This window comes from Salvelinus namaycush, chromosome 25 (assembly GCF_016432855.1).
Source record: "Salvelinus namaycush isolate Seneca chromosome 25, SaNama_1.0, whole genome shotgun sequence".
In the NCBI taxonomy this organism is placed as follows: domain Eukaryota; kingdom Metazoa; phylum Chordata; class Actinopteri; order Salmoniformes; family Salmonidae; genus Salvelinus; species Salvelinus namaycush.
The window spans coordinates 8,402,309-8,421,374 of NC_052331.1; the positions used below are offsets into that span (position 1 = coordinate 8,402,309).

At 46.7% G+C, this 19,066-nt stretch overlaps 1 protein-coding gene across 1 annotated transcript in view; it reads right to left on the reverse strand.

The window, feature by feature from the left end:
* The window catches only part of dnah9l (dynein, axonemal, heavy polypeptide 9 like), a 77,242-nt gene extending 59,088 nt beyond the window's left edge, over positions 1-18,154 (reverse strand). The window contains exons 1-11 of the mRNA XM_038964308.1: positions 18,000-18,154; positions 9,677-9,788; positions 5,850-5,984; positions 3,641-3,784; positions 3,334-3,524; positions 2,968-3,163; positions 2,780-2,879; positions 2,474-2,685; positions 2,166-2,399; positions 1,875-2,051; positions 1,670-1,786 (exon numbers count right to left, since the gene is read on the reverse strand). Coding sequence (XP_038820236.1) covers positions 1,670-1,786; positions 1,875-2,051; positions 2,166-2,399; positions 2,474-2,685; positions 2,780-2,879; positions 2,968-3,163; positions 3,334-3,524; positions 3,641-3,784; positions 5,850-5,984; positions 9,677-9,788; positions 18,000-18,154 — 1,773 coding nt within the window. The remainder of the gene's footprint in view (positions 1-1,669; positions 1,787-1,874; positions 2,052-2,165; positions 2,400-2,473; positions 2,686-2,779; positions 2,880-2,967; positions 3,164-3,333; positions 3,525-3,640; positions 3,785-5,849; positions 5,985-9,676; positions 9,789-17,999) is intronic.
* Between the last annotated feature and the right edge of the window lie 912 nt (positions 18,155-19,066).

Here is a 19,066-nt window from a genome sequence, read left to right on the forward strand (position 1 = left end):
GTGGTTAGGGTAACGGGTCAGGGCTATGGTTAGGGTAACGGGTCAGGGCTATGGTTAGGGTAACGGGTCAGGGCTATGGTTAGGGTAACGGGTCAGGGCTATGGTTAGGGTAACGGGTCAGGGCTATGGTTAGGGTAACGGGTCAGGGCTATGGTTAGGGTAACGGGTCAGGGCTATGGTTAGGGTAACGGGTCAGGGCTATGGTTAGGGTAAAGGGTCATGGCTGTGGTTAGGGTAAAGGGTCAGGGCTATGGTTAGGGTAAAGGGTCATGGCTGTGGTTAGGGTAAAGGGTCAGGGCTATGGTTAGGGTAACGGGTCAGGGCTATGGTTAGGGTAAAGGGTCAGGGCTATGGTTAGGGTAAAGGGTCATGGCTGTGGTTAGGGTAAAGGGTCAGGGCTATGGTTAGGGTAAAGGGTCAGGGCTATGGTTAGGGTAACGGGTCAGGGCTATGGTTAGGGTAACGGGTCAGGGCTATGGTTAGGGTAACGGGTCAGGGCTATGGTTAGGGTAACGGGTCAGGGCTATGGTTAGGGTAACGGGTCAGGGCTATGGTTAGGGTAACGGGTCAGAGCTATGGTTAGGGTAAAGGGTCAGGGCTATGGTTAGGGTAAAGGGTCAGGGCTATGGTTAGGGTAAAGGGTCATGGCTGTGGTTAGGGTAAAGGGTCAGGGCTATGGTTAGGGTAAAGGGTCAGGGCTATGGTTAGGGTAACGGGTCAGGGCTATGGTTAGGGTAACGGGTCAGGGCTATGGTTAGGGTAACGGGTCAGGGCTATGGTTAGGGTAACGGGTCAGGGCTATGGTTAGGGTAACGGGTCAGGGCTATGGTTAGGGTAACGGGTCAGAGCTATGGTTAGGGTAAAGGGTCAGGGCTATGGTTAGGGTAACGGGTCAGGGCTATGGTTAGGGTAAAGGGTCAGGGCTATGGTTAGGGTAACGGGTCAGGGCTATGGTTAGGGTAACGGGTCAGGGCTATGGTTAGGGTAACGGGTCAGGGCTATGGTTAGGGTAACGGGTCAGGGCTATGGTTAGGGTAACGGGTCAGGGCTATGGTTAGGGTAACGGGTCAGGGCTATGGTTAGGGTAACGGGTCAGAGCTATGGTTAGGGTAAAGGGTCAGGGCTATGGTTAGGGTAACGGGTCAGGGCTATGGTTAGGGTAAAGGGTCAGGGCTATGGTTAGGGTAACGGGTCAGGGCTATGGTTAGGGTAACGGGTCAGGGCTATGGTTAGGGTAACGGGTCAGGGCTATGGTTAGGGTAAAGGGTCAGGGCTATGGTTAGGGTAACGGGTCAGGGCTATGGTTAGGGTAAAGGGTCAGGGCTATGGTTAGGGTAACGGGTCAGGGCTATGGTTAGGGTCAGGGCTATGGTTAGGGTAACGGGTCAGGGCTATGGTTAGGGTAAAGGGTCAGGGCTATGGTTAGGGTAACGGGTCAGGGCTATGGTTAGGGTAAAGGGTCAGGGCTATGGTTAGGGTAACGGGTCAGGGCTATGGTTAGGGTAACGGGTCAGGGCTATGGTTAGGGTAAAGGGTCAGGGCTATGGTTAGGGTAACGGGTCAGGGCTATGGTTAGGGTAAAGATTTGGGGCTATGGTTAGGGTAAAGATTTGGGGCTATGGTTAGGTGTAAAGGTCAGAGGGTATGGTTCTTCTCAGGTGTGTCTCACCTTGAAGGCAGACTCCAGGCCTTTAGAGTGTTGGAAGGCCAGGTTGAGAACGGTCCCCAGCCTCTGGTCAAAGTCTCTGTTCTGCTCCATGAAACGCCTGTAGTCCACTAGGAAGTCCTAAACACAACAGCAAACAAACATCATGTTAGTGGCCGTTTGATAATGGTTAAATAAAGCATTTGTAAAAGTTGAACAGAGGTGTCACGAGCTTCACCTCTTTAGTGTAGTCCAGCGGGTCATATTTGCTCTCCCTCAGAGTTCTCCAGCTGTCGTGGAACTCCTCGTTCATACTGAACACCATCTCACTCAGGATCTTCCCCCTCGACCCTCCCAGTTCAACCTTCTCCAGCTTCAGGAAGTCCAGCGCAGACGCAAACAGCTCCTGATAGACAGATCAGCGTTAAAGCATGGAGGAATAGATGGACGGATGGATAGAGCCCTATATAGTACACTACCTGTGACCGGAGCCACACGCAAACTCGTGCCAGACACACACCTCGATCATGAGCAGCCTGCCCAGTACGTGGTCAGCCCTGTGGAAGACCAGAGTGGAAGGGAAGTCCCATTGTTTGACAGTCTCCCCACTGCGGTAGTACTGAGGGATGCGCTGGCGGTGTGTGTGGAACAGGCGCTTGAAGCTCCGCAAAACACTGATGGCCATCTGAACCCTCTCCACTCCTTCTTCCAGTTCCATCTTAAACAGCTCCTCTGGGATCAGATACGCAAACGCCTGGCGACACAAACAGAGAGGCATTATACGCAACACACACAGATCAGGCGCACGCGCAGACACCACACACCCACCTTCTCGATGAGTAAATTGCAGAACTCCTGCAGTAGGAGCACCATGCGCGGGGGGCGGCAGTAGTATTGCGAGCGGCTCCAGATGAGACACAGAGTGTGGAAGAGAGGGGGTAACAGCATCTCTGTCTTGTTGAAACTCCCCTCCTCAAAACAACTGATCAGTCTCCTCAGTGGTCTCAGGTAGAGGTCTATATCCTCAGCCTCTAAAACCGCTGTGGGAGAGAAACATTGGGGCCGGTGATGATTAAGGGAAAGGAAATACGTGAAGGATTGTGTTTGTGATGGGAACAAGGCCTCTCGCACTACCCTGGTTGACTTTGAGGCAGATGTCGTGGAAGGAGGCGTAGTAACTGCTCTTGATCCTCCTCAGAATCTCCATGATCTGTTCCACCTTAGGGTTCATGATCTGAGAGAGCATGGAACGTAGAAGAAGAAAAAAATGAACTCTGAGCAAACACAAGCATACACACTGACCTGACTCTACTCCAGCCTACCTGTGAATGGACGCCTAGCAGGTTGCCTCTCTGACAGGCCCAGAAGTGGAGCTCCGCGCTGGGGCCCGGGTGGTCCCCCTGCTGCAGCACCATGCTGGAATCCCTCTTCAGGACGGTCCAGATCTGACCGGACCACTGGATCACCAGGGTCTCTATGGAGTACAGCAGAGCCCGGTCTATCGGCCAGCCATTAGAGCTAGGGGGGAGAGAGAGAGAAGTCACACACTCACACACACACACACACACACACACACACACACACACACACACACACACACACACACACACACACACACACACACACATGAACACACACGCAAACGCACACACACACAGCTCCACCCCACATTCCCACACACAACTGACCTGAGCAGTATGTCCTGTGGCTGAGCTCTCTCCACACACAGTGGTAGGGGCAGCAGGGTGCGTCCCTCTGCCCTGCCTCTCAGAGTGACCACTTTGCTCCTCAGCTGCTCCAGGTGTCTGTGAATGTCCTCAGACACCACCCGAGGCCAACCGCCGTGGTTCAGAGAGTTAGATAACACTGACACCAGAACCTAACCCCCATGGTAATTCAGAGTTAGATATAAAGGTCGGATATCATCACGTCCACGTCCACACGTACCCTCTCCCCAACCCAACCCCAAACAAACACCTCTCCCCTTTTACTCACCTCGGAGATGAGGAGCGGCATGTGCTCCATGGGGTGTCCGGAGACCTCCCCCAGCCACAGCTGAGTCCTGAAGCCCTGCATGGTGATCCTCAGGACCCCCTTCTTCAGCACGCACATCAGCTTGGTCTTCCAAGGGGCTGACGTCTTTAAAGATGTAAACATAGTGGAAATGCTTTCTATTTGTATTGAAAGCACTAGAAGTAAGTCAAACCGTATTTCAACAAGGTACTTCCCAGCTACGACACAACGTTCTGAGACCATATGTTTTTTAAAGCAGCGTGGTTGTCCTATGGTTATTTTGCATACAACCTTCCCACAACTTTCAGGGAATGGTGCAGGATAGTTGCTTGGCTTTGGAACATTCTGAGCATATTTAAGGATCTTGGCAAAAAAAAGAACATTATATTCTTTGTATTTCATTACCTTAACAGAATGTCTTCTAAAAGTTGAAACGGTTACATTCCATTGACATTTTGGTAATGGTCTAGGAACATTCTCCACTGGTTTGACACATACTGTAGTTCAGAGAACATTAAAAACGTTTTTCTGTAGGAATTTTATTACTTCAGCATAAGGTTTCCAACAGGTTTCCTCATTGTTTTTAATTAAAGCAATGTTCTCAATTGTTCCAAGAATGTTAAGAAACAACTTTCCCTTAAAGCCACAAGAGAACTTTTGTAACCTTCCGAGAACGTTCTAAAAATGTTATTTAAAAACATGTACATTCCGTTCTCAGAATCAACAGAACGTCCTCTTTCTTGTTAAGTGTGTTCAGGTGTGTAGGCTGCGCCCACTAATTGGTCACATCTGATCTTAATGAGTGATTGTTTCCTTTGAAATGGGGTCTGTTTGAATAGACTAAAATGAACAGCTTTGCATGAGTAAAAAAAACATGGCATGCTAGCTCAGTCCTGGTGGTGCACTGGACTAAGGACATGAATAAAGAACACAAGATCATTGGTTCAAAACCTACTGATGCTGTGTCACGATAAATGTGTTTGCATGGTTAATGCCTAAGGATATGAATTTCCATGTGTGCTTGGAGTATTTTTTTTAACCTAAAATAAGCTAGCAGTGTTATTGAAAGTTTTAAGGAAGTTATTCAAAAACCTCCAAAAAACAATTGCCGTTAATAAAGCCTCCTAGGAAAACTTTCAAGGAACCAGAGTACAACGTTCTCAGAACATCCCTGTAACCTAAAAATAAACGTTACCAAAAAAAGGCAACATTTTCACTTTTGTTCTCAGAACATTTAAAAAACCTTCAGTTTTACCAGTCAGGAAACGTATGGCTTCGTTCCCACAACTAATGTAAAACCAAAAACATACATTCCCACAACTTCCAAGGAACCAAATGTGCTAGCTGGGATGTTAGATTGCGTTACTTAATTGTGAAAGCAACTGCAATAAGCCTATATATAGCCTACAATCATTCATCAGAACATTTATACGATTCATGGAGGAAAAAAGACAGACTGTGTGTGATGCCTAACCAGCTGGGTATCGAACCCATGTCAAGACATGACAAAGATTGATTATTTGAATCAGCTGTGTAGTGCTAGACAAGAAAATAAAAACATGCACCCCTTGGGATCCCCAGAACTGAGTTTGGGAAACGCTGCCTTAGCTAGTGGAAAGCTCCGGCAGCCATTTTTCAACGAAACTTTTCTTGGCGATACTTTCTTCGTTGTCGATTCGGAAGAAACTTGTCTTTTACAAACCTGTTTAGTTGCAGGTGGTACTCCAAAAAATTTGATCATATTCAGAAAGATATTAAATCCACTTTTCCCACCGAGTGAGGAGTTCCCTCGCCAACATGTTACATTTCCCAACATCTTTGCAGGAACTAGTCGCTGCCGCGGACACATACAGAAATAGATGAAAGATCTACACACATGCAAGCGAGATTTCTTACTCGATCAAAAAGTGGATTTAATATTTTTCGGAATGTCCTCTACTTCCACCTGTGACTGGACACAAGTTTATAAGAGACAAGTTTCTTCCGAATCAAGAACGAAGAAAATATTGTCGCTCTGGATAAGAGCATCTGCTTAATGACTAAAATGTCAATGTATTGCCAAGAAAAGGTTAGTTGAAAAATGGCTGCAAGGGCTTTCCACAAGCTAAGGTGTAACGGCTGTATGGTAGCATTCACATATCATCGTTAAAATGTGTGTGTGTGTGTGTGTGTGTGTGTGTGTGTCGCTCACCTGTGCGTCTCCAGCATGTAGTGTTCCCCCAGGACCAGTGAAGAGCAGTAGTCGGTCACTCCAGACATGGTCCAGGAAATCCAGTAGAATCCTCTGGTTCTCCTCCGCCCCAATGAAACGATTCCACTTGTCAGTCTTCACCCGGAGAACACAAAATGCCTGGAAACATGGTGCATTAGATGTGTCATTTGCTGATCACCTTTGTATCTGCTCTCTGCTTTAGCCCTACATAGGACACCGCTCGGGCTGTTGTATGCTTTGAAATAATATCGTACATGTTTGTAGTGAAGTGAACTAAAGTTTACTGCAAGTATAGGCCTAATGAGACGTGCAACATTTTCTGTCTGAAAAACAGATCTCCACAAATAACCATAAAGCCTAACATCACCTACGCCATGCTGACCCTCAACATGGGAGAACCACAGGGGTGTGTGCTTAGTCCCCTCCTGTACTCCCTGTTCACCCACGACTCCGTGGCCTAGTACGATTCCAACAACATCATCAAGTTTGCTGACGACACGACTGTGGTAGGCCTGATCACCGGTGATCACGGGGGGCCACTTACACAGTCATGAAGAAGGCGAGACAGCGCCTCTTCCCCTCAGGAATTTGACATTTTTTGGCATAGGTCCTCAAATCCTCAAAAGGTTCTACAGCTGCACCATTGAGAGCACCTTGACTGGCTGCATCACTGCTTGGTATGGCAACAGCACCACCCTCGATCACATGGCGCTACAGAGGGTGGTGTGGACAGCCCAGTACATCACTGGGGCCGAGCACCCTGCCATCCAGGACGTCTATATCAGGCGGTGTGAACGGAAGGCCCGTAAAATTGTTAAAGACTCCAGTTACCCAAGCCATAAACTGCTCTCTCTGCTTGCGCACGGCAAGCGGAACCTGTGCATCAAGTCTGACACCAACAGGCTCCTGAACAGCATCTGAGGGTCTGAGTTGACCCTTGTATTTTATTTTTATTTTGCACTCTATGCACACTCACAGGACTCCAACACACACATAACATGCACACACATCTATACTGACTCTACGCACACGCACAGACACTTACAATCATAATTTTACGCTGCTGCTACTCTGTTTATCATACAGTTGAAGTCGGAAGTTTACATACACTTAGGTTGGAGTCATTCAACCACTCCACAGATTTCTTGTTAACCAACTATAGTTTTGGCAAGTCGGTTAGGACATCTACTTTGTGCATGATACAAGTAATTTTTACAACAATTGTTTACAGACAGATTATTTCACTTATAATTCACTGTATCACAATTCCAGTGGGTCAGAAGTTTACATGCACTAAATTGACTGTGCCTTTAAACAGCTTGGAAAATTCCAGAAAATTATGTAATGGCTTTAGAAGCTTCAGATTTAAGTCAATTGGAGGTGCACCTGTGGATGTATTTCAAGGCCTACCTTCAAACTCAGTGCCTCTTTGCTTGACATCATGGGAAAATCTAAAGAAATCAGCCAAGACCTCATAAAAACAATTGTAGACCTCCACAGGTCTGGTTCATCCTTGGGAGCAATTTCCAAACGCCTGAAGGTACCATGTTCATCTGTACAAACAGTAATACGCAAGTATAAACACCATGGGACCACGCAGCCGTCACACCGCTCAGGAAGGAGACGCATTCTGTCTCCTAGAGATGAAAAGTGCAAATCAATCCCAGAGCAACAGCAAAGGACCTTGTGAAGATGCTGGAGGAAACAGGTACAAAGTATCTATATCCAGAGTAAAACGAGTCCTATATCAACATAACCTGAAAGGTCGCTCAGCAAGGAAGAAGCCATTGCTCCAAAACGGCATAAAAAAGCCAGACTATGGTTTGCAACTGCACATGGGGACAAAAATCATACTTTTTGGAGAAATTTCCTCTGGTCTGATGAAACAAAAATAGAACTGTTTGGCCATAATGACCATCGTTATGTTTGGAGGAAAAAGAGGGGGGGGGCTTGCAAGCCGAAGAACACCATCCCAACCGTGAAGCATGGGGGTGGAAACATCATGTTGTTGGGGTACTTTGCTGCAGGAGGGACTGGTGCACTTCACAAAATAGATGGCATCACGAGGAAGGAAAATGATGTGGATATTTTGAAGCAACATCTCAAGACGTCAGTCAGGAAGTTAAAGCTTGGTCGCAAATGGGTCTTCCAAATGGACAATGACCCCAAGCACACTTCCAAAGTTGTGGCAAAATGGCTTCAGGACAACCAAGTCAAGGTATTGGAATGGCCATCACAAAGCCCTGACCTCAACCCTATAGAAAATTTGTGGGCAGAACTGAAAAAGCGTGTGCGAGCAAGGAGGCCTACAAACCTGACTCAGTTATACCAGCTCTGTCAGGAGGAATGGGCCAAAATTCATCCAACTTATTGTGGGAAGCTTGTGGAAGGCTACCTGAAGCATTTGACCCAAGTTAAACAATTTAAAGGCAATGCTACCAAATACTAATTGAGTGTGTGTAAACTTCTGACCCACTGGGAATGTGATGAAAGAAATAAAAGCTGAAATAAATCATTCTCTCTACTATTATTCTGACATGTCACATTCTTAAAATAAAGAGGTGATCCTAAATGACCTAAAACTGAGGAATTGAGGAATTGTGAAAAACTGACTTGAAATGTGTATGTAAACTTCCATCTTCAACTGTATGTCCTGATGCCTAGTCACCTTACCCCTATACATATCTACCTCTACCACTCCAGTATCCCTGCACATTGTAAATATGGTATTGGCACTAACCCTGTATATACAGTAGTTTCTTACTTTCCCATGTTCCTCTTACTTATATTTCTTGTGTTTTTATTCTACCTTATGTTAGTTATTTTGCTACATTGATATTGATCACTGTATTGTTGGGTTTGGAGCTAGCAAAAAAAGGCATTTTTCACTGTAGGCCTACTTGTGCTCATGACATTAAAACTTTAAATTGAAAGGATGTTTTTTTTTAGATCAGTGGGTTCCCTAAACTAACGGAGCAATAGACAGCACCCACATGGCCATAAAAGCACAATCCCAAAACGAGTTCAACAATGTGAACAGAAAATGCTTCCACCCACTTAATGTGCAGGTGATAAGATTATGTGATGCGCAAAAGACGCTGCTGAATGTGGTGGTAAGGTGGCCAGGTTGAACGCACGGCTCGTTCCTTCTGCAGAACAGCAATGATGGCCTTCGCTTACAGGAGGGAGCTGTTGAGGATGGATGGCTTATTGGTGAGTGTTGCCTACTCGTTTGAAGTATATTTTGACATTGCTAAAGCAACTTGAATTGTCCTAACGGTCCTCTCTTTGTAGCTATGTTTTTTTTGTCTTCTGAGCGAGCAAATCAAACCTTTTGGTTGCATTCAAGCTGACACCAGCACCTCTATTTCAGTCGAGGAAAAATAGTTTTTTCTTACTTTGTAGGATTGTTTGATAAATCACACTCCTTCCATGCATACGAACATTCTAGAGTTTACGAGTTGGATGACCGTTTAAAATGTTTTTTTTCTTCTCTGAGTTCCCAGTTGTCTTGAACGCACTGAAGTCGGATGTCTGAGATATCCGAGTTCCAAGTTCCCCTTGGTTTTGAACGCGACATGTAATCCCCCGCGTGCCTTTTCCTGACAGACATCGTTGAATAAATGTTACAAGATCATTCCTGCTATAATTTGAGTATGTAGAGTTCAATGTTTATTGTGTTTGTGATGCTAATATCCCAGTCAATTCAATCCAACGTCTATTCCACGTTGCTCCTAATAATTTAATTGAAATGACGTGGCAACAACGTTGATTCAACCAGTGTGTGCCCAGTGGGATAGTCCTACCTGCTCCCGGAGAAAGTCCACCCTCTCATCTGCCAACGCAGCCCCTGTCTTGGTGTCCTGGGGAACACGCACCCCTCCACTAGTGCTGCTGCTGCCGCCCTCGGCCATGGCGCTGGAAGAAGGGAGCGAGGGACATTTGGTTTTAGAGGAGAAATAGCAGAGGTTTGCATTCTGACATGGAGAATAGAGGGAGAAGGATAGAGTGGGCATGTAAAGGAAATGGACGGAGACAGGAGCTGGAGAGAGGGATGGAGAAAATAGAGTGGGACCTAACCCATTGACGGGAAGAAAACATGCGTCACCATCAACTCACCTTGAAGCTGAATGCTAAAGTTAACAAAACCAAATCTTCCAGCCAGGACCCAGTTCCACTGTTTGGGAAAAGCTGCTATAGACATGCACAAAGCTGAATATCTATCTATCTAATGAATGCGGTAGTCAGCCGATCGGAGCCTCTCTATCCCAGCTCTGAGGACAGGTGAGGAGGAAAGCTTATACCACACCTAGAGAGACTGTCACCTTACACCATAGCAACAGACGGCGACATATCTCACCTGCCACAGCCAGGTGAAACAGGAGCCTTCAGGGGAGCCCTTGTCCTGACAGTGACACCTACTAACAGATCCACTTTCTCACCACTTGAGGGCAGTGTGGGATAACTTTTGGTAGAAGTGACATCAACTCTAATCCAAAATGACCCGAACCATGACATCCTATTAGACATGATACAGCATTTATGTAAAAACATCTAAAAACGGGACATATGTATAACTGTGTTACTTAAAATACCACGATTCTGATTAACCTTTTAAAAAAAAACACATGTTGCCTCTAACTGTAATGCATAGATATAATAATGACATATGAGATGGGAAGACTGGGGATGATGGTGATATCAGTGATCATTGGCATTTGAGTCAGAATTTATTTGATAAATGTAGCTCATTAGTACTAAAGCAATGCAACGTTTTGAACCTCTGGGTCTCCACAGAAACACAGTGTTTATCAGGATTCATGTCCATATATTTCTGGATAAAATGTGAAAATTGCGGTTAAGGACAACATTTACTGGGTGCACCATTGAATGGACATGTGGCCTTATAGTTCAAGCTTCTATTGGATCCGTTTATAGTCTCTCAACTCACAGAAGTTTAGGTAAGGACAAACACTATCGGCCATATTTTATAAATCAATAAAACATATATTAATTTATACTTTTTATGACATCAGAACTGTGCCTTTCTCTCTGCTCTGTGTTTTACCAATGACAACATCATCATATTCAATGTACTAACCAAAAATATTTTTGTGTGTTAAATTTAAATTCTCTGCGTCTCTCTGTCTGCCTGCATTGTAGCCCAGTCTCTGTCCCCTGAGCTGTACTGTAGCTAAAGCCATTTCACAGTGCTGAGAGACAGACCACTGCTGCCCATCCCTCTGACCTCACACCCAATGTCACAGCGTCTCCACTGGGACTACTGTAGAGAGAGAGAAAGAGAGAGAGAGAGAGAGAGAGGAGTTGGAGAGGGGGATAGAGGGAGGACGGTGAAGGGGGGAGAAAAAAGATAGCTAGCTATCTCTCAGCATACAGATGAGACAGGGTCCAGAGAGATGGCGAGAGAGGGAGCAGAGGAAAACAAAAGAGGATAGGAATGAAGGACTAGATATGCTGTGGCTATAATTAATAACGTTAACCAACATTTTTCTCTCACATTTTGCTTCTCTCAACAGTTATCACCAGTGGTGTCAATAGAGGATCTGCTAGCCCCATACTCAACAGTTATCACCAGTGGTGTCAATAGAGGATCTGCTAGCCCCATACTCAACAGTTATCACCAGTGGTGTCAATAGAGGTTCTGCTAGCCCCATACTCAACAGTTATCACCAGTGGTGTCAATAGAGGATCTGCTAGCCCCATACTCAACAGTTATCACCAGTGGTGTCAATAGAGGATCTGCTAGCCCCATACTCAACAGTTATCACCAGTGGTGTCAATAGAGGATCTGCTAGCCCCATACTCAACAGTTATCACCAGTGGTGTCAATAGAGGATCTGCTAGCCCCATACTCAACAGTTATCACCAGTGGTGTCAATAGAGGATCTGCTAGCCCCATACTCAACAAGTGCCTCGTGATTCATCAAAAAATATGTTTCTATTGTCACATACACCAGACAGGTGCAGTGAAATCTGTTGTTTTACAGGGTCAGCCATAGTAGTTCTGCACCCCTGGAGCAAATTAGTGTTAAGCGCATTGCTCAAGTGGACATCGATAGATTTTTTACCTCGTCTGCTCAGATATTCGAACCAGCAACAACGCTCTAACCGCTAGGCTACCTGCCGCCTAAAATCAAGATCATCGTAGTCGTCCTTGGTCATCGTCGTCATCTTCGTCATCATCATCATCGTCATTATCTTAGGGGACAACTAACTCTCACAGTTTCACGTCAGAATAAGGTGCCCATCCATGTTTCTCAAATGTAAAATGTAGAAGTTGTTGCAAACGTCAAATGTTGAAGTGTTTAAGGTTACGTTAAGGCATTAACTCCACATTTTTAAGGTTAGGGATAAGGTTTCGGATAGGCTTGAAACAAATAACTTTCTATCGCTGGATTTCAACTTCAAACCTTTGGAATCAGGGGCAGATGCTTACGCACATCCGCCATCCATGTCCACAATGCCCTAGCAAAACCCAAACCACCTAATGTGACAACGCCCACCGTTGCCCCTAGTGGTCGGTTTCCACGTCATCTCCCGACGTCGTCAGACGTGGATGGACGTTGAATACTGACTTGTGTCACGGGTGACCTGGCTGCTTAAGGTACCACCACTACACACACACACTACAGCATCACAATAGCCCTTCTAAACCGGGCCAGCAAGGCTGATGTTGACTCCGAGACCAAAACCAACAATGTGTGGGTTAGCTGCTCTCTGTAAGTAGCAGAGCAGAGTAGCGGATGTTAGTCTTAGCCTGCCACCTTTCTCTCCTCTCTCCTCTTCTCTCCTCTTCTCTCTACCCCTCTCCACGCTCTCTCTTCGCAGTTGCCATGGCTACGTGGCACCTCGCGTGTGGACTGCTCCTCTTCAGCCCTGAGCCCCTGGCCTCTCTAACATTATTCCTCTCCTCTTCACTCCACCACTCCTCTCCTCCATTAGAGTTAGGAGAAATGTATATGCAGATTCATTTTGGGATTTTCTCTCTATCTCTCTCCTTCACCTTCTCTGTCTCTATGATCTCTATCTCTCACACACTTGGTCTATGGCTCCCTTGAACTTCCATTCACTCTGTCCACTCCAGGGCCATTTTTTATCAGCGCTCCTTGGCACTCCAGGGAAAACCTACGTTGGGGATATACTCTAGAGAGAAAGAGGTACTCAGAGAAGGATGGAAAGAGAGAGAGAGAAATGGTGACAGGGAGAGAGACAGAGAGAGCGGGACTACGGGAGGAACTGAGGGAGGGAGACAGGGAGAATGATGGTCACACACCCAGGCATACACATGCACCAAGCAGGCTTTCCTCCTGTTGCTGGCTAAGTTGCCATGGTGAGGCTAGCCAGTTGGACACCCCTATCCGCAGAGAGCTGGTTTGGAAATGGTGTGTGTGTGTGTAACTTTTTTTTGCATGCCTGTGTGTGTGTGTGTTTGTGTCTGCTGTGCATATTTGTGTGTGTGTGTGTGTCCAGATGGTGCTGACCAGCCGTCCCTCACTGAGTGAACAGAGTAAATGGAACGATTACAGTAATGACCGACACACACATCTGTCCCCAGCCTGTCCCATCATGCAGTGCCATGCCTTCAGGCATTCACACCACAGTTCTATGTCCTCAACTTGGCAACAGCCAGCCCATACTGGCATCAACAGGTTTGGGCTGTTTCCAGCCTTTTCAACTCAGAGTGATGCCACTGCCACTCCATTGTCCGTACACCACGGGGATATAGTGGGTTGTAAATGCAGATAGATGTTGTCGTGAATGTTTATATTACACACCTATAGTGCTAAATGAATGTTGTTAGCATTAGCATTTATTCATTTATGCTACTCTTTCATCCTGGTGTGTCCTCAGTCACTCTCAGTGATAGACATAGAGGGCTCTATTTTAACAAACCTAACCAATGGTAAATCTTAGAGCTGGTGGTAGTGCTATGGGTCTAGGGGTGTGTCTGAAATGTTGTTGCTATTTTAACAGCGGGAATTAGGGGCACAATAGCTGGCGGTGGTGCGGAAGGGCTGGGTTTTGATGAATAAATAAGTTGTAGGCGTAACAAGGGCTTGGGCACTCACTGGCCAATCAACATGTTCCATGTCTTAATACCGCGTGTGGTTGGCTCAAGTTCTGTCGGTTATTGACAATTTCCGTTGTCATTAACTCCAATTCAGCTGGGGGGGGAGGAGAATATTCCCATAAATCCATTGTGGATTGATACTACACTGAACAAAAATATAACCGCAACATGTAAAGTGTTGCTCCCATATTTCATGAGCTGAATTAAACGATCCCAGAGAATTTCCATACGCACAAAAAACTTATTTCTCTCAAATTTTCTGCACAAATTTGTTTACATCCCTGTTAGTAATAATTTCTCCTTTGCCAAGATAATCTATCCACCTGACAGGTGTGGCATATCAAGATTAAACAGCATCATAATTACACAGGTGCACCTTGTGCTGCGGACAATAAAAGGCCACTATAAAATGTGCAGTTTTGTCACATAACACAATGCAAAAGATGTCTCAAGTTTTGAGGGAGCATGCAAATGGCATGCTGTCTGCAGGAATGTCCACCAGAGCTGTTGAATGTTAATTTCTCTACCAACAGCTCTGGTGGACATTCCTGCAGACAGCATGCCATTTGCATGCTCCCTCAAAACTCCAACATTGTTTTAGAGAATTTGAGAATTTTAGAGAATTTGGCAATATGACCAACCGGCCTCACAACCGCAGATCACATGTATGGCGTTGCGTGGGCGAGCATTTTGCTGATGTCAACGTTGTGAACAGAGTGCCCAATGGTGGCGGTGGGGTTATTGGTATGGGCAGGCATGAACTACGGACAATGAACACAATTGCATTTTATCGTTTCATCAAGGATCTCTCTTTATCAAATTTGAACGCACAGCGATACCGTTACGAGATCCTGAGGCCCATTGTCGTGCCATTCACCTGCTGCCATCACCTCACGTTTCAGCATGATAATGTACGTCCCCATATCATCTCCACCCTACCTGACACCCTAGACCCACTCCAATTTGCTTACCGCCCCAATAGGTCCACAGACGACATAATCGCCATCACACTGCACACTGCCCTAACTCATCTGGACAAGAGGAATGCCTATTTAAGAATGCTGTTCATCGATTACAGCTCAGCATTGAACACCATAGTACCCTCCAAACTCGTCATTAAGCTCGAGACCCTGGGTCTCGACCCCGCCCTGTGCAACTGGGTCCTGGACTTCCTGACGGGCCGCCCCCAGGTGGTGAGGGTAGGTAACAACATCTCCACCCCGCTGATCCTCAACACTGGGTCCCCACAAGGGTGCGTTCTCAGCCCTCTCCTGTACTCCCTGTTCACCCACGACTGCTTGGCCATGCACGCCTCCAACTCAATCATCAAGTTTGCAGACGACACTACAGTGGTAGGCTTGATTACCAACAACGACGAGACGGCCTACAGGGAGGAGGTGAGGGCCCTCGGAGTGTGGTGTCAGGAAAATCACCTCACACTCAATGTCAACAAAACAAAGGAGATGATCGTGGACTTCAGGAAACAGCAGAGGGAGCAGCCCCCTATCTACATTGACGGGACAGTAGTGGAGAGGGTGGAGAGTTTTAAGTTCCTCGGCGAACACATCACAGACAAACTGAAATGGTCCACCCACACAGACAGCGTGGTGAAGAAGGCGCAGCAGCGCCTCTTCAAACTCAGGAGGCTGAATAAATTCTGCTTGTCACCAAAAGCACTCACAAACTTTTACAGATGCACAATCGAGAGCATCCTGCTGGGCTCTATCACCGCCTGGTACGGCAGCTGCTCCGCCCATAACCGGAAGGCTCTCCAGAGGGTAGTGAGGTCTGCACAACACATCACCGGGTGCAAACTACCTGCCCTCCAGGACACCTACACCACCCGATGTCACAGGAAGGCCAAAAAGATCATCAAGGACAACAACCACCTGAGCCACTGCCTGTTCACCCCGCTATTCCCCAGAAGGCGAGGTCAGTACAGGCATCAAAGCGGGGACTGAGAGACTGAAAAACAGCTTCTATCTCAAGGCCATCAGACTGTTAAACAGCCATCACTAACATTGAGTGGCTGCTGCCAACATACTGACTCAACTCCAGCCACTTTAATAATGGAAAAATGTATGTAATCAATTTATCACTAGCCACTTTGTATAATGTTTACATACCCTACATTACTCATCTCATATGTATATACTGTACGCTATACCATCTACTGCATCTTGCCATCTTAATGTAATTAAATGTATCAGTAGCCACTTTAAACAATGCCACTTTACATAATGTTCTCATACCCTACATTACTCATCTCATATGTATATACTGTACTCTATAACATCTACTGCATCTTTCCTTCTCCCGTTCGGCCATCACTCATTTATATATTTTTATGTACATATTCGTATTCATTCCTTTACACTTGTGTGTATAAGGTAGTTGTTGTGAAATTGTTAGGTTATATTACTTGTTAGATATTACCGCATGGTCGGAACTAGAAGCACCAGCATTTCGCTACACTTGCATTAACATCTGCTAACCATGTGTATGTGACAAATAAATGTGATTTGATGTCGCAAGGATCTGTATACAATTCCTGAAAGCTGAAAATGTCCCAGTTTTTCCATGGCCTGCATAATCACCAGACATGTCATCGATTGAGTATGTTTGGGATGCTCTGGATCGACGTGTACGACAGCGTGTTCCAGTTCCCGCCAATATCCATCAACTTCGCACAACCATTGAAAAGGAGTGGGACAACATCCCACAGGTCACAATCTACTCTATGCAAAGGATATATGTCGGGCTGCATGAGACAAATGGTGATCACACCAGATACTGACTTTTTTTAAGGTGTCTGTGACCAGCAGATGCATACTTGCATTCCCAGTCATGTGAAATCCATAGATTAGGGCCTAATGAATTTGTTTCAAATAATTGATTTCCTTATATGATCTGCAACTCAGTAAAATCTTTTAAATTTGTCACACCCTGATCTGTTTCACCTGTCTTTGTTACTGTATCCACCCCCCTCCAGGTGTCACCCATCTTCCCTATTACCCTCAGTGTATTTATACCTGTGTTCTCTGTTTGTCTGTTCACCAGTTCATCTTGTCTTGCCAAGTCAACCAGCGTTTTTCCAAGCTCCTGTTTTTTCCTAGTCTCTCTTTTCTAGTCCTCCCGGTTCTGACCTTTATCCTGCCCTGACACTGAGCCCGACTGCCTGATCATTCTGCCTGCCCCTGAACTCGAGCCGGCCTGCCTCCCTGACCTTGTTATGAACTCTTGCCTGTCCTCGACCTGCCTCTTGCCTGCCCCTCGCTGTTCAATAAGTATCAGAGACTCTAACCATCTCCCTCCTGTGTCTGCATCTGGGTCTCGCCTTGTGTCGTTATAGTACAAACTGGCCATGGCCGACCCATCAGACTCGTACTAGCTCCGTCACGCTGTCTCCCTGCAGGGAGCCACCATTAAAAGATGTGAGGAGCTACTTCAGAACCTTATCGAAGGGTTCCAATCTCTGGCTGAACGCCACGACTAGGGGTTCAAGACGTTAATGGAGCAGTTCCCGTGAATTGTCTCACAGGCAGCATGTCACATCTGAGACCTCCCAGTCGCTCAGTAACCCCCCTACCAGTGGTGAGTTTGTTCAGTCTATCCCGTGTCCCCGAGAACCCCACTTACCTCCTCCGGAGTGTATGCTGGGGATCCTGGAACCTGCCGGGCATTTCTTTCCAAGTGCTCCCTTATTTTTGAGCTACAGCCATCTTCGTTCCCTTCGGATTGGTCAAAGATAGCGTATCTTATTACTGCTCTCCTGGGCTACGGCTGTTTGGGAGCAACAATCCGCCATTTATTGTAATCTGGAAGATTTCATCCCGGAGGTGAGGAAGGTGTTCGATTCTCCGGTGCCCGGGAGCGAGGCGGCCCGAAAACCACCAAAATTACATCAGAACTCCCGTAGTGTGGCAGACCCCGCGGGAGATGTTCACACATTGGCTGGAATCCAGAGGCCCTGTTCGATACCTTCCTTCACGGACTATCAGAGGAGATAAAAGATGAGCTAGCAGCTCGGGAGCCACCGTTGGACCTCGATTCCCTCATCACCCTTACCGTTAGGATTGATGGCGTCTACGGGAACGCAGGAGTGAGAGGAGGTCGGGTCTCGGTTACACTCGTTCATCCGCTGCTGCTTGCTCACCTTCCGAAGGAACCCTGAAGTTCCCAAAGTCTGCATTTCCGAGAAAACCCAAAGCCACCCGAGTTCTCTCGGGAATCATCGGCAATGGGTGAGTCGGACACACTGGAGCCTATGCAACTGGGCAGAGCTAGATTATCGCCTAGGGAATGTTCATGTTGGCTGAGCTCCAACTGTTGTCTGTATTGTGGCATTACGTAGCCACCAGCCCAGTAAAGAGACCTGACTCATTAGTAGGTATGAGTACACTGGTGAGCCAGACTGGGAATTCTCTAATTCCCATTACCCTTACAAATGTTTTTGTGATCCTGCTGTGGGGAGACCAGTCTAAGTCTCTCCGGGTGCTCATTGACTGGGGCAGATGAGAGTTTTATGGACGCTACCCTGGTATCAGAACTAGGTATCCCCACTCAACTCCTCTCCATTCCCATGGACGCAAGGGCGCTGGATGGCCGCTCCATTGGAAGAGTCACGCACAGTACCCATTAATCTACGGGTATCTGGCAATCACAGTGATTCTATACAGCTTCTCTTGATTGAATCCCCTCACGTCCCTGTTGTATTGGGATTTTCTTGGCTCCAAAAGCACAATCCCGTTATTGACTGGACCACGGGTTCAAACCTGAGTTGGAGCCCGTTCTGTCAATCCAAATGCCTTGAAGTGGGGCAGCCGCCCCCGAGACGTCCTCCGCGGGGATTAAGTAAAGCCTTGGATTTCTCTATTGTTCCTGCAGAGTACCCTGATCTCCTGGAGGTATTCAGCAAGGCTCGTGCTACCTCTCTTCCTCCGCATCGTCCCTACGACTGTGCCATTGACCTCCTCCCAGTCACCGCACCGCCTCGAGGTTGGCTATATTCCCTATCTGGCCCTGAGACCAAGGCCATGGAGGAACACATTGAGGACTCTCTGGCTGCTGGGAGCATTCGTCCTTCTGCATCCCTTTGCCGGCG